Source organism: Typopeltis vanoorti, chromosome 17 (genome assembly GCF_054136105.1).
Source record: "Typopeltis vanoorti isolate ZY-2024b chromosome 17, IOZ_Tvanoo_1.0, whole genome shotgun sequence".
Lineage (NCBI taxonomy): Eukaryota > Metazoa > Arthropoda > Arachnida > Uropygi > Thelyphonidae > Typopeltis > Typopeltis vanoorti.
Window position 1 is genome coordinate 43,257,342 of NC_143565.1, and position 16,677 is coordinate 43,274,018.

Consider the following 16,677-nt stretch of genomic DNA (forward strand, 5'->3'; position numbering starts at 1 on the left):
CAGAAAGAAATGGCAAAAATTCATCTTTGAGGGACTCAACCCACCATGAATGGAAGAGAAGAAGAGAGAGAAAAGTGATTATTGAGATATGTAACCTTACACCCTTGACCATGGGACACTTTGTTCATCTTAAAATTTTATTACGTGTTGGCCGGTTGTGGCCTTCGGCAGGATAATCATAGAACACGTGTTTCATCTATTGCAGCAATGAAACACATGTTCCTGTTTTGGGTTTATCTTTTTCTTCTTCTTCTTTCACTATGCTTTATCCCATGTTAAACGGGGTCGGCGCACTGATCTTTAACCTTCCTCTTCCAAGTTCTCCATCCTTTCTCCCTAAGATCCTCTGTTACCTTATCTCCCTACACCTGAGCTTGGGCCTGCCTTTTTTCCTCCTTCCCTCCCACTCCATATACTCCACTCGTTTATCAACATACTCCTCACCTTTCCTCTCTACATGTCCAAACCACCTCAGCTTACTTTCTTGTATCTTCTTGCCAATTGGTCACACCTTAACCGTCCCTCTGATGTAGTCATTCCTTATCCTGTCCTCCTTTGTCACACCACTCATCCATCTCAACATCTGCATCTCCACTACTTCCATCTTCCTCTCCTGTGCCTTTGTTATAGGCCACGTCTCCACGCCATGAAGCATCACCGGCCTCACAACCATCTTATACAGCTTTCCTTTCCTCTTACAACTCACTCTCTCTTGTCGCACAGGACCCCGCTCATCTTCCTCCAGTTCATCCAGCCGCATGTTATTCAGTGCTGTATTTCCTCATCCAGGTCACCATTCCTCTCGACGACTGACCCAAGGTACTTGAATTTCTTCCCTAAAATTAGCCTTTCACCCTGAAGTCGTATGATCATATCCTCGTCACTCCCCGTTGACATATATTCAGTCTTTCCCCGGTTAATTTTCATGCCTCTCTCCTCCAATACCTTTCTCCACTCTTCCAGGGTATTTTCAAGCTTCTCTCGGGATGATTCACATAGAACAGTGTCGTCTGCAAACAGCGTGCTCCATGGTGTCTCCTTCTTGACATCCTCCACTAGTACATCCATGACCAGGTCAAAGAGGTAGGGGCTCAAAACTGACCCTTGGTATAGCCTTACGACAATGGGGAACCCTTCTGCCGACACTAGACCTGACCCGAGTTTCTGTTCCCTCATACATCTCCTTCACCAACCTCACGTACTTCTCCAACATCCCCTTCTTCCTCATACACCTCCATACCTCCTGCCTGGCCACTCTGTCGTATGCCTTTTCCAGGTCTATAAACATCATGTGCAGTTCCTCTTGCATCTCTCTATATTTCTCCATCAATCGCCTTAGCGCAAATATCGCATCCATTGTCCCTCTTCCTGGCATAAATCTAAACTACTCCTCACCAGTTTTCGTTTCCTGCCGTATCCTCCCTTCAATTACTATTTCCCATATCTTCAATATGTGACGTCAGCTTGATCCCTCTATAGTTGCCACAGTCTTGAACATCTCCTCTTCCTTTGTAGATTGGGACGAGAATACTTTTCCTCCATTCCTCTGGTATCTTTTCCTGTTGGGCTATTTTCCTCATCAGATCCCATAACATATCCACGCCCTCACTGCCCAAACTTTTCCACACTTCCCCAGGTATCTGGTCTGCCCCCACAGCCCTATCTTTTTCTGATTTGTGAAAAAAAAGTTCATTACTGTTGGGAACAGCAACCAGTCCGTTTGCCCTCTGTGTCTAGTGAGCAGAGGCATAGATGGCGGAGGGAGCGGTCCACACCAGGTGGCACTTTGAACCTTTTTGAACTTTTGCAGTTAATTCTAAAATACAGTCTCGAGAACTCATTTCCAAATATTGTAATACTACTGCGAATTTTCCTCACAACTGTTGTAAGTGTTGCTAGTTGTGATAGGAGTTTTTCTAAATAAAACTGATTAAGAATTACCTACATTGCTATGAAATGGACTTTGCCAATGTCATCGACAAATTAATTTATTTCCCTATACATCATTTTGACTGTTTAAGTATTTTTGGTGTGTGTTGATAGGGGCAGCAAACTCAGGGATTGCCTCGGATGGCAAAAGCTCTAACTACACCACTGCTAGTGAGTTACAGAGTGAAGTGTGAATTGTAAATTTATAATGAAACAAATTTAAAAAGAAAAATACATTTTTAAAAGGTAAGTGTATGTAATTCTATAATCTACTTGTAAAAAAAATAACAAAAAAAATGCAATAATTAAATAAAAATTTATTGATGCAATTATTTATCTCCAACCTTTGCTTCCCCCTCTGGAAAATTTTCTGCAGATCCCAGTGGCCTTCAGATAAACAAGTTGATCCGATTTCTTGAAAATCGATTCAAAATGACTCTGTCGAGTCAGTTTCATCAAATAATTTATTAGAATGTGATATTGAAATCCTTTCTAATACTTACGTTCCCAGCAAGGATTTCAAAAAAGATTCTTCTGGAAAGAGACAGTTTAGATTTGCTTGGTTAGAGTAATACTCACCATGCTTGTGTTATTCAAAACTACAAAAAGTGCATTTTGTTTGTACCAAAAGTACATCGGGGCTGTCAAGGTGCATTTATAAAAATTCCATTTATAGAAAATGGAATTTTTATAAATGCACCTTGGTTAAAGATTTTAACCAAGCTGCCAGAAATCACATCATCTCGATGGCACAAAGAAGCTGCTATTGATGCAAAGAATTTTATAACAATCCACAAACATCAGAAAAAGATATAATTTGTCAAATTGATAAATCAATATAAAAAACTATAGAGTCCAAAAGAATTAAATTAGGTTTTATTTTATCAGCCATTGTATTTCCTACCACACATGATTTGCCATTACGGGGGTGGGGGAAGGAGTGATTCTGGAAATTTATGTGATTTATTTCAATTTCGGATCGAAGCGGGAGACTTAATTTTAAAAGATCGTTTGATGAAAGCTCCTGCAAATGCCAGGTACACTTCTGTAAGAACTGAACATCAACTAATAGAACTTTGTGAAATGGAAATACGAGAAAGCATGTTAGCTGACAAAGCCGCAGATATTGCTGGGATAGAGTTGCTTTCACTTAACATCAGATTTGTTGATGAAAATAAAAATATAAGAGAAGAATTTTTAGGATTTACAAAACTATGATATGGAGTTTTTATTTTTTTAATTAATTTTGAATTTATTAATTTATTTTAATTAATAATTAATTTGAATGTATTACTTTATTTTAATTAATAATTAATTTGAATGTATTACTTTATTTTAATTAATAATTAATTTGAATGTATTACTTTATTTTAATTAATAATTAATTGTATTATTTAAATAATTAAATAAATTTGTTGATGTAATTATTTGTCTCCAAGCTTCTCCCCCACCCCTTGGAAAATTTTTTGCAGACATCCATAAAGCCTTCAGACAGGTTTTAGGCTTGTGCACTAACTAGTTGCTAGCCTGCAACACCACTGTTTTAACTGATATACCCTCAAAATGTAGGAGGTTATGGGTCTCTAAGTATGTTTCTCGTGGCCTTGAAGGGTATCACTTGCACTGCATGGAGAACAGGAAAGAGGGGAACAGTGTCAGATACGAACATTCACAAATTTTTAAATATCTGTGAACATGTGTCGAAGTACTTTGCTAATTATTATTTTAGCTATTATGGAATTAATTAGTGTTTTTATTTAGTTTTTTTTTTAATATCTAGATCCTAATTCCTTAACATCTCGGCAGTTAATGGAATTAGTAAGAATTATATGCAGTAAAGCTGTGGAAGGTGTTCAGAATGCTGAGGCTGCAGCTCAACTGTGCTTCTCAATTATAGAGGTAAAATTATAGTTGTTTTTGATATATAATAGATTTTAGAATATTTTATGCTGTCACTGTGTATTGTTTCTGTCATAATCAAGCTGTATCTACAATACTTCTCTGAGTACACCAGCTAGTCTTCTCTTCTTTTCCACTTCCTTTTGCTATATCCTGTGTGCATCATTTATTTACTATACATTTGGTGTTTTTCCTCTATTTAGTATACAGAAACTGTCTTTTGCAGCAATAGCTCTGTCAGTATAGGATAAAAGATCCTGTACTGACAAGACCATATGCTAATTGCAAGATACTTTATTTTGTCTACTTCTTACATACTGCAAGAAGTAAAGGAGATAAAGGACCTTGCTGTACAGCAGACATGAACTTCCATTTCATAGGATGTATTGTGAAAATTAGGAAGATGCAGGTGATTATGCATTGACTATGAATTTCTTTATTATTATTATTCAGGCCTCCAAGGAGTCAAAAGACTCATCGAGAGAAGTCCTTCCTAGGAAACACAAGGTCTATCATACCACTCCTTAAACTCATTGACCGTTTTCACTCTCACCACTCTATCAGGCAATGCATTCCACGGTTTAGCCACCCTCCATGCAAAGAAACCACTCCTCACCCTCTTGCTCACAGTTTCCTTTTGTAACTTCCAGGGATGGCCCCTTGTCATCACTCCTTCCTGCTGTTCAACCAAACGAAAGAATTCCCCAAGTCAACCCTGTAACCACCTCTCAACAGTTTAAAAGTCTCAATCATATCACCTCTCCTTCTATCCGCCAAACTCTGCAGTCCACATTCCCTCAGCCGATCCTCATAACTGATAATAACTGTTGTACAGTCCTGTCTTTGTTATCCACCTTTTGTAACCTTTCAACAGTTAATTTATCCCCTTCAAATCCTGGGGACCAAATCTGAGAACAATAGTTCAAGTGTGGTCTGATCAGGGTCTTATATAACGGAATGATAACTCTTTTATCTCTGCAGGTCAGCGTCCTTCTCATTATTGCAGCAATCCTCTGTGTTACCTTCACCACCTTTGCAATATGTCCCTTGAATTTCAGGTTTCTATCAATCATCAACCTCAGATCTATTATCTCCCCTACTTCCTCCAGTGTAACTCCTCCAATAGAGTATGCAACGTCCTATCGATGTGTCCCAAACCTCAAGACCCTTACATTTTGCTGCATTAAACTAACATCCCATTCATTTGCCCATCTGTGTAGCTTATTCAAATCTTCTTGCAGGACTACCACATCTGCACTATTACTAATTACCCTTTCCAGCTTCACATTATCTGCAAAGAACTGAATATCCCCATGCAGTCCACTGACAATGTCATTGATATAAAGGTTAAACAATATAGGTCCTAGTACTGAGCCCTCTAGGACCCCACTTGTAACCCTCTGCTTCCTTGAAACTGCCCCACCATACACAACTCTCTGATACCTATTGGACAGCCAATCCTGAATCTAGTTGACCAACCTGACATCCAAACCCATGTACTGCAACTTAAATATCAGTTTACCATGTGGCACCCTATCAAATGCTTTTCCTAAATCCAAGAAAATGGCAGTATATGCCTTTTCCTCATCTACTGCTCTTGTAACTTTATTATAAAAGCTAGCATATTATTAAAACAAGAGTGCCCCCTCATCTGCCCAATGTTGTATGCAGTAACTAACTAATTTTTTCAAGATCTTAACTACTGATGACACACAAACTGGCCTATAATTAGACACTTCCAGTCTGCTACTGCCCTTATGCAATGGCACTATCTTACCTTTCCCATAGCCAGACTTTCATTGAAAAGCCAGGTCAAAGGAGCTTTCAGTTCCTTAGCACATTCTCTCAAAACTCGTGGTGAAATACCATCCAGTCCCACAGCTTTACTGACATCCAGACTACTCAATATTTGGAACACGCTCTCCTCCTGCACCTCTAAAACTCGAACCTGCCCTATCCCTCTAGCATTAAAATTTACTCTTCCAGGATGAAATAAACCAATAAAATGTTCATTGAACAATTCCACTATGTGCTCTGGATCAGTCACTCTATTCCCATTTTTATCCCACAATGTCATTCTTCCACAATCATTTCTTCTCCTACTGGCCACAATGAGTCTTTGGACTCCTTGGAGGTGTCACAAATAATAATAATAGCTAAAAAATTCCCTAGGATTTTCTTTAGGTCTTAGGGCCAATCTCTTCTCATATTCCAGTTTCACCTTCCTTATCATATTAGTCACTCTCCTGGCCTGAGTCTTATATTCTTCATGCATCTGCTCTTCACCTGTCTCCTTATCTCTCTTCCATAGCCTCTTTTTCACATGTAGTTCCTGTTTAATATTGTTTGTCATCCACTTTACACCAAATTGTGTCCTCTTCTTAACTTGTGGAATACAGCTTACTATTGCTGCTAACAAATATTCCTTCACAATTTCCCAAGCACTAATGATATCCCAGCCTTCCAATTCCTCCCTCCATGAAACTTCCCCAAGTCAATGTCTAAGACTATTATAATCACCTACCTTATAATTCCACATACATTCCCGTCTCTTTGATACTCCTGCATGTGTATTCATCTTCCAAGTCAAAACCACATTGTCACTCTCTCCAACTGGTGGGAGAGATGTCATCTCAGTTATTATCAACTCTTCTGATGCTATGACCAAATCCAAAACTCTTGAACCTATTGTTCCCTCTATTACTTGTCACCTAAGACATTTGTCCCTCAAGAATTCTAGAAATTCCATTCTCTTATTGCTACATGCATTTTCCTCTCTGCAATTTATACTGCTGTAGTTAAAATCTCCCATAACAATCATTCTTCTTGCACTTGCCAAGCTCAACTGTCTGAACATCTCCTGGTCCCCCCATCCTCTGTGCTCCTTGGTTTGTAGCAACATCCCACTAAATATCCCATCTTGCTCTTTAAAAAACACTTTTTCTCCACATATATATGCACATTAGTCCACATGTAGTCTTTATCAAAGCCTTGTAAAGTGAAAGATGGCTTCCTTATTTTCTTACAAGTTAGTGTTTTCTTTAAGCACAGTTATCTGATGCATTTACTTTACCACCTTAGCAGTGTGACCTATAAACTAACTCAATGGCCACAATAACCCTATATCTCTAGCTTCATTGACTATTTGCAATAAATTTCCATTAATATAATACTTTGTCTATTTTACCTTCTCGCCAGAATACATAACCTTATGCTTGTCAACATTCATTGTTATTTGCCCATATAATTAATCTGTTCGTATCAGCTACCCACAAAACAGAGTAGAACACATGCATCTACATGTGTGCGCGCGTGCGCACACACACACACAGTACTCTGTCTCATGGCTGTAATTCCAGCTAAACTAAAAACCATAAGGCATGAGAATACTTCAACAGTCATTTTGAAGCTACACAGTAGCTTTCTTTTCCATTATGATACTTTGATGATAAAAATAACATGACTGATACTTAGTATGATACAATGTATGGTAATTTGATATTATAATAATATTTTCTGTACCTCATGTTATTTTCATATTTTTGATCAATTTTACATATATTTCAGAAAGAGAAGAACAATACCTTCCTTGAAAGTCTTCTGAATGCCTGTCGTGAATGGTATAATGAACGAGATAAGTTATTGAGAGCACCGTTGGGAGCATCCTCCAGTTCTGTTGGAATCATGGTAGGAGGAGGATCAAGACGGTGGACTGCATACGTATTTTTCTTAACAGAATTATATTTAAGACTAAAAAGTCAACATCATAATACACTTTTATCTGCTGTAAAATCATCAGGTGCAGGTAATGCAAACTTATCGCCTCCTGTTGCTGATCAGACCCTTACCCTTTTAATGTTACTGTATGAATGCTGCCAAATTTTATTGAGGCCTCCATCACTGAGTAGTGCTTCTGAGGTAAAATACCCCCAAAATATTCACTTATTAATTTACTTCTGTTAGAATCATAATATTGTGTACTGTATATACTGTGTGTATATGTTGATATTATAATAATATTTTCTGTACCTCATGTTATTTTCATATTTTTGATCAATTTTACATATATTTCAGAAAGAGAAGAACAATACCTTCCTTGAAAGTATATATTACATATATATAATATATAACACAGTATATATTATACTGTGTTGATCTGCTCTTCATTATGACAGTGCACTAAACTGAAACAATTTTTGCTTGCTGAAATGAGGACAGTTTTATAGCTGTCCTCGATAAATATTTGATATACAAGTAGGATTTCGTACTTATGGAGTGGAGGTGGAACTTGGGGTCATCCCTGGAATCTGACCAAGTGTGTGGTAAGGAAGCATGTGATATTTAGGCATATCCTTCTCATGGGGTGTGTGATGTATTCAAAGAGAAATATCATCATCATCACCATGCGTATCAAGGATTTAGGCCTAGCATGGCCTGTTCCGATCTTAGAAGTCATCGTTGAATCGTTTAAGAGGACGTCCTGGTTTTCTTTTTCCTAATGACTTGTACTTTAAGGCTTGTTTTGGTAATCTTTCTGTTTTCATTCTTTGAACATGTTCCTTCCATTTATGTTTATATTTTTTAATTTCTTCTATTACTGGTTCTTGGTTTAATTCTCTCATAATTTCTTCGTTTCTTTTGTGATCAAATAGGGTATACTTTGCAGTTTTTCTCATAAACTTCATTTCTGCTGTTGTTAATCTTTGCTTATCTTTTTGTTTTATTGCCCAGATTTTGCTTCCATACATTAAGAGAGGTAGGGCTAATGCATTGTATACTTTTAGTCTGGTTTGTTTTTGAACTAGGTTAGATTTAAATATACAGTTAATTACACCTGTTATTTTTAAATATTTTGCAATTATTATGTTTATATCTTTTTTATTTTCATATGTGATCATACATCCTAGGTAGTTAAATGAATTCACCTGTTCTAAGATCTTGTTATCTATTACTATTTTAGTTCTTGATGGATCTTGTCCTTTAAAGGCCATAGTTTTTGATTTTTTCGTTGATATTATCATACCATAATCTTTGGATATCTCATTTAGATTTAAAATAGCTTTCTGTAAGTTATTATCTTCAGAATTTGTAATTATTATTTGGTCGCTGCAAAGAGGAGAGTGTTTAAGTTAACTGTAGGTGAAAGTTTAATTCCTTGATGTAAATTTTTACTCCATTTTGTTATTATTTCTTTTAAGTAGATATTAAAAAGAGTTGCTGAGAGGGGACATCCCTGTCCGACCCCTTGGTTTATCTCTCTCGTATATGATAGCTCGTGATTTAATCTTATTTGTATTTCATTATTTTCATATATACTTGTGATAGCTTTTAGGATATTATTTGGTATTTGTCTTTCTTTTAATATGTTAAATAATGTTTCTTTTAAATTTGTCAAATGCTTTTTCAAAGTCAATAAATGCAATACGTGTTTCTAAATTGTATTCTCTTCTTTTCTCTATTATTAATTTTAGGCAAAAGGCCGAGTCTATACATGATCTTCCTTTCTGAATCCATTCTGTACTTCTAAAATAAAGTTTTAGGAATATTTCATTAGTTTGCTATTTAAGATTCTGCTATATATTTTGTAACAGGAATTTAGTATACTGATACCTCTATAGTTTTTAGGGTCATCTCTATTACGTTTTTTAAAGATAGGAATCACAATTGCTTTTTTCCATTCTATTGGGGGGATACCAGTTGAATAAATTTTATTTAAAACTAATAAGTCTTTCTTTTAATCTTGTTCCTGCATATTTATATAGTTCTGAACCTAGCTTATCTTCTCCAGGTGATTTTCTGTTTCTTTTTTCTTTCAGACTGATTTCTAATTCTTCTTTAGTTATTTCCTTTTCATTTTCGTTAATTGTTTCCCAGTTGTCTTTTTTAAAATATTTGTCTGTCTACAATTCTGTGTAGTAATTTAGAAATTCTTCTAATTTCAATTCGGTGTTTTAATTTTATGTTTTCTTTGGTGCATTTAAGTGTTTCAAAATCTTATATACATTGGGTCTTATTTTATATAAATCATGTTCTAAATTAGAAACAAATTTGTTCCATGATTCTCTGTCTTTTTCTGACTTCTCTTTTAGCTATGGCTCTTATTCTTTTATATTCTATTTCATCTTCCAATCTTTTACTGCTTAACCATTTGTGATAGGCTTCTTTTTTCATTTTGATTATTTCTTTGATTGTATCATCCCAGATCTTCAGATTTTTTCCTTTTATTGAAATTTTTGGTCTTTCCTAAGCTTGCATTTGCTATTGCATTTAGTATCGTTTTTATATTAAGCCATTCTATTTCTCTTTCTTCATTTTGTTTTATTTTATCTAGATATTGTTTAATTCTTTGTTCATATAGCCATTGTACATTTGTATCATTCAATAGTCAAGTTTTTATAAACAAATGTTTCAAATTTTCTTTCTGTTCTTGTTACTTGTAGCCATTGAGGTGGTAATCTTAATTTTATTTTAACAAGGAAGTGTGGTTCACTGCTTATTTCATATCCTCTGTGAACTCTAACATCTAGTGAAATTTTAATGTCTTTTCATTTAATGATCTAATATTGATCTAATATTGATTTCCATCCTCTTGCTGCCCAAGTATATTTATGTATGTCTTTATGTTTATAGAAGGAATTCATTATTTTTAGCTTATTATAAACTACAAAGTCAATCAATTTTTTACCATTCCTGTTTAGAGTATGTTCTCCATGTATTCCTGTATTATTATTAATTTTCGTGTTTCCAGTTCTTGCATTTAAGTCTCCTTCTAAAATTATGTGGGCTCCCCTATCTGCCACCCAGGAGACGTGCTCTCTAGGGGTTACAGGCCCCCCCTCGAGAGTCAAAGAGAAATATATGATAGGTATTTAGGCATGAGTGATTAAAAAGAGGCATCTGTTGATGAGTCCTTGGGCTCCATGAAGTATTCTAATGATCATAATAATTTGTTAGGAAGAGTGGGGGAATAAGGTTCCCCTTGTAATAAGGACTATCCATCTCATAATCTTCTTGGCTTCCCATATTAGGCAATTGTTTGCCTATAATGTTTGCAAGGGTTTAAAGTCTTCTGCCTATCTCCTCCTGTGTTTTCCTCTTGACAGTGTCCCTCTATAGTTTGTGATGTCTTCTGTTATGTTAATTATGGATAATTGCTTTTTTATTTTGTCATTTCTTGTATATTTTTTAATATCCTGCAAATGGTCTTAGGCACTTAATTTCTGCAGCTTCCACTTGTCTTTTATCTTGTTTGCCCCCCCCCCCCTCCACATCCATGTTTCACTGCCATATTTCAGAATTGGTTTGGTTATTGTTTTATATAATTTTATTTGGGTTGTTCTAGACATCTGTTTACTGAAGTGTCTGTTCAAAGTTCCAGTGACTTCTAGGAATTTTTGCTTTTTATATGCAAAGTCAATTTCTTTATTGGGACTTGTGTAATTTTCTACATATTTAAATTTGTTCACTTGTTCTATTACTTTGTTGCGGATGACTAGTTTGCATTTTTTAATTTCTTTACCTTGAAATACTACTGATTTCGTTTTATTTATTGAGATTTTCATGTCATACTGTTCTATTGTTTTGTTTGATACATGTAGATTTTTTTTGTAATTGGTCTTCACTTTTAGCAAAAATAACTTGATAATCAGCATACAAAAGGCTGGTTAATTCTTTATTTCCTCTTTTAATTCCTATGATTTTGTTTTTCCTCCACTCTCTTGAAATTTTTTCCATATGTATACAGGGCCATCTTAACAAGTTTGAGTCCATGGGCAAAAAAAATTTGGTGCCTTAATCACATTGGATTGCAATAATTAAATAATACAACAGAGAGCGTACATGTGCAAAATGCAGGCAGTTGGAGGAAATAAGTGCATTAGAAATATCGATATCCGACCTTGTTGCTCCAGGAACGGGGAATGCATGTAGGAAGACAAGTAGTGTGATAGGAGAGAATGAAAAAAATATATATATGAATGAGAAAATAATAGTTGATAGTGTGGAAGGTGTGAGTGACTGTGTGAAAGTTTAGGAGATGGTTTTGTTTGGGAGAGTGAATTTAGATTAAGAGTGACTGACCTGCAGAGGGAGATAGATGAGCTGAAAGAGGAGGTGGAATGTCTTGTGAATGAGAGCAGAAGTATGAAAGATGAGATTAGGAGAATGGAAGAGATAAATGCAAGGCGAATCAGAGTAGGGGAGAGAGAGAATTTAGGGAGTATGAGTGAGAGGTATGGAGGTGCTAGAAGAGGAGAATGGAAACAGTAGAAGAGAGGGAATGAGAGAGAGAGGTATGGGAATGCTAGCAGATGAGAGGATGGAAACAGTAGGAGAGACGGAATGAGAGAGAGATATGGAAGTGCTAGAAGAGGAGAGATGGAATGAGAGAGAGTTATGGGAATGCTAGAAGACGAGAGGATGGAAACTGTAGGAGAGACAGAATGAGAGAGGGATATGGAAGTGCTAGAAGTGGAGAAAATGTAAACAGTAGGAGAGAGGGGATGAGAGAGATGTATGGGAGTGCTAGAAGAGGAGAGAATGGAAACAGTAGGAGAGAGAGGTATGGGAATGCTAGAAGAGAGAATAGCAGTAGAGGAGAGGGAATGAGAGAGACCTATGGGAATGAAAGAAGAGGAGAGAATGGAAACAATAGGAGAGAGGGAATGGTAAGAGGTATAATGTATGGCGACTCAATGATCCGTGGTATTCAAGATAGGATGCGTGAGGAGTGTTTGCCAGGAGGAACAACAGAAAGATGATTGTGATGGTAGGAACGAATGACTTGAGTGGTAATGTAAGTCAGGCAGCGAGAGATATGAGATTTTGCTTGAGGCTGTACAGAAGAAGACAGAGAGAGGAAAAATAGTGTGCGTGTTGCCTAGGTATGATAATGATGAGCTGAGAAGAAGAGCGGTGATATTGAATGGCATAATAGCGAGAATATGTGACAAGAGAGGACTGGTATATGTGGATGCTTGGAGTGCGTTTGAGGAAAGAGAGGAATTGTAGTTTATTGTTTCTGTTTCTCTTGTTCAGGATCTTAATAGTACTGATTAATAAATAATGGTCTGAGTCAATATTGCATCCTCTGTATACTCTGCAATTTCTTACCATCTTCTTTAATTTTTCACCCACTATTATATAGTCAGTGATGCTTTTATATCCTCTGGCTTCCCATGTATATTTGTGTATATCTTTATGTTTAAAGAAGCTGTTGGTGATTTTCAAAATATTATAGGCCACAAATTCCCTAAGTTCTCTTCCATTATTATTTATGGTGTTTTCTCCTTGATTACCTATTAAATCTTTAAATGTATTTGATCCAATTCTAGCATTGAAATCACCTGCAATGATTAAGTAATTTTGTTTATTTGGTTTATTGGAATTATATTTTGGAAATTTTTATAGAAATCTTCTGTTTCAGATTTTTTTTTTCCTTCTTCGGGTTCATATATTCTTATGATTGTTATAAATTTTTTATTTAATTTAAGTCTAGCCATTATTAATCCTTTTATATGAGATCCAGTTATATGATTCAGTTTTGTATTTACATTTATTCCTGATCATGGCTATACCTGTAGCTGCTCATTTTTCGTTGGGTACTCCACTGTGTATTAAACTGTAGTAAGTTCTGTAGAGCCTTTTGATTTTTTCTTTGTTTCTGAAATTACTGCTATTTCTATTTTCATTTCTGTTAGGGCTTTTTGTATTTCTTCGATCTTGTGATTGATGCCTCTTATGTTTACTGTTCTGATCTGTATCCAGTTAATAGTTCTTTTTTCCAATTCTATTTCATTATCTGTTTGGACTGTCCAGTTTTTATTCTCTTGAAATTTGTGAGTATAAGAATTTGTGAGCTGGGCTTGTTACCAACCATCTGCAGCCTAGTCTGGTGATGAGGCTGCCATCTTAGGGCCTCCAGACATGCCCGCTTTGGTCCGGAACTGCTTATTGGGTCGCAACTAACCACCATTTCTAATGGCCATTCCCCTATCTGCCACCTGCTCCATCTCATAATAACACTAGTTTTTTTTTTTATTTCTGCTTCTTATTAGAGGATAGCTATGGAATGGTGCATTGGATGCATGCACCATGCATGGAATGGTATAGTTAACTTCATTTTAAAATTGTAATGAAATAAATGTACATAACACTGGTATATATATTTGATCTTCAACAAGAGATGCTGAGCATATCTTCAGAAATGCTTTAGAAAATACTTCAGATGGAAACTTTGTTTCTGTCTGAAGTATTTTCAGGACTGGGGCAACTCATGGTAAAGGTGGTATGACTTCACTTCACTTGCCTTAGTATCCCATAATGCAAAACTCATCTCCTGGGATCACTACCCAGAAAAGTGGGATCAACTTTTTATTTTTCTTGTGTGGCAAACAACCATTCATGCAACAAAAATAATAATAACTTTTTCAAAGCTGTTTATTAATATTAGTGAGAAATCTATAGCTACTGTCAAAAGCTGTTTTTGTAGTGCTAGAGAGATTTTTGCATCGCATCACTGCTATAGATGAAGTGTATGCTCATTCCAACATTAAGAATAAGAGATCGAGGATTTCAGCAATCAAGAAAACTGCTAAGAACAGAACACAAAGATGATACTGATCATTGTTTGTGCCAATTCCAGAGGCTTAAGAGTCAAATATAACTGTTCATTTCATTATCTGTGAATGAAGATGTGTTTGATGCCACGTCCTACAGTGTTATGACAGTGAATGTGAACCATATGGTGGATTTAGTAAATCACGTTGAAGTAATGTAGAAGTCATATTTTCATATATAAGAGTTGCCAAAAGGTGTGACACCTTATTATTATAATACTCTGGATTAGAGATAGTTAGTTGTTGAAAGTTTTCCCACTTGGTTATACTGTAAATTAAAGATACCAAGAAATTATATACTTGGTTTAATCCGTTATCCAAGTGTAAGCAAACAAAGTTTCCATCTGAAGTATTTTCTAAAGCATTTCTGAAGATATGCTCAGCATCTCTCATTGAAGATCAAATATACATACCAGTGTTATGTACATTGCCACTACCACCATCATAGCTAGTAATTTTTGTCTGTAAATTGCGTGTGTTCTGATGGGCCAATTTGTCTGTATGTGCAGGATGAAAAACCTGAGTTTCTGGGAGAAAAACTCTGCTACCTCCATATGAGATCGGCTAACTCACCTTTGATTGAAAAATGTCCATATAAAGATTCCTCCTGTCATGACGAGAATCAAACTTAGGCCTTTTCTAATCGAAGGGTGCAACGTACCGTCGTTCTTCCAATTGCGCTAGGAGGTGCTCTTTTTCCCTATTAAAAAAAATGAAAGAAAAGCATCTCATATGTTTTGATGTATTGGTCTTATGCATACATTGTAGTTTTTTTCATTCTCTTTTTCTTTAAAGTATATTTGCTCACATTCATGAAGTTTCATGACTCTCTGGAGACAAAACCTGTAACCTTACTATTTAAGCCGTTTTCTTGTGTTTGGTAATAAAAAATGTTTTATAAATACAGTCTGTGTTTCAGTTTAAATTATTTGCTATAAAAAATTCTCTGGAACAGATTTTCAACATTATTATAATTATCATGAGCAATCTCCAGAGAGTCGAGAATTCAAAGGAAGGACATAGATATTTCTCTTAAACTTACTTACACTGGATGTACTCACCACTTCAACAGGCAAATTGTTTCCCCTCACTCACTGCTCTGTGAGAGAAAAATTTAGCTCCACCCTTTTCTTAACTGCACACAAACATTAAAAAAAAAAAAAAAATTCGTTGCAGGGAATCGACCTCCCCTTGCATGATAGGCAGGGATACTAACCAGTGCACCACTAAGAATATACCAAGGACACAATTATTTAAAATCTAAATGGGATACAGCAGTGAAACTTAACTTCTGAAAGGAGAATTCTGCACCCCATATACATCTTTCTGATACCTATCTGACAACCAGTCACTGATCCAACTCAGAAGTCTGTTATCCATTCCCATCTGTTTCAATTTATTTAACAGTTTGTTGTATGGCAGTCTGCCAGAAGCTTTTGCAAAATTCAAGTACACCACTGTATTATGCAAGATATTTGTCACCTTGTTATAATACATAAGTTAATAAAACATGACCTCCCTTTAACAAATCCATGCTGATAACCACAGAGAATACTGCTGTTATCAGCTCATTTCTGTGTCCTACTTCTCACCTATTTCTCCAGTACCTTCACCACAACTGCAGATATAACAGATCGGCCTATAATTTGAAGCTACAGCTTTATCACCACTTTATGCAGTGGAACAATTTTACCCTCCTTCCACTCCCTTGGAACCTGTGCTGTTGTAAGATTATTATTAAACAGGCATGCCAGTGCTACTGCCAATTCCCTTAAGAGGCATGGTGATATGTCATCAAATCCTACCATTTATTAATATCAAGGGGTTATTTATTTTCTCAAATACCTCCTGCTCACCTACAATTAAGCTATCTTCTCCTGTGTCCTTTACACTAAAATTCCTCATGATTCCACCCTGATCCAGATGAAACACCTTTATAAATCGATCACTGAATACCTTAATAATGTCTTCTGCAGCAGTTACCATTCTACCATTTTCATCCATTAACATCATCTTACCATGCTCATTCTTCCTTCTACTTTGCCACATATCTAAAAAAACTCTCTAGGATTTTTCTTCACCTGATTTGCCAATTTCTGCTCTTACTGCACTTTTGTTTTCCTTACTAACTGAATCACTCTTCTGCTTGTTTTTTATACTCTTTATGTAACTGATTATTACCATTATTCATCTTGTACTGCCTCCAAAGTACCTTCTTCCAGATTTCATGCTT

At 35.9% G+C, this 16,677-nt stretch overlaps 1 protein-coding gene across 10 annotated transcripts in view; it reads left to right on the forward strand.

The window, feature by feature from the left end:
* The window catches only part of LOC150097328 (MIF4G domain-containing protein), a 177,923-nt gene that overhangs the window by 148,577 nt on the left and 12,669 nt on the right, over positions 1-16,677 (forward strand). For all 10 annotated transcript variants that reach the window (XM_090406815.1, XM_090406821.1, XM_090406822.1 and 7 more), the window contains 2 exons: positions 3,710-3,828; positions 7,396-7,746. In XM_090406815.1, the coding sequence (XP_090262941.1) occupies positions 3,710-3,828; positions 7,396-7,746 (470 nt within the window). The remainder of the gene's footprint in view (positions 1-3,709; positions 3,829-7,395; positions 7,747-16,677) is intronic.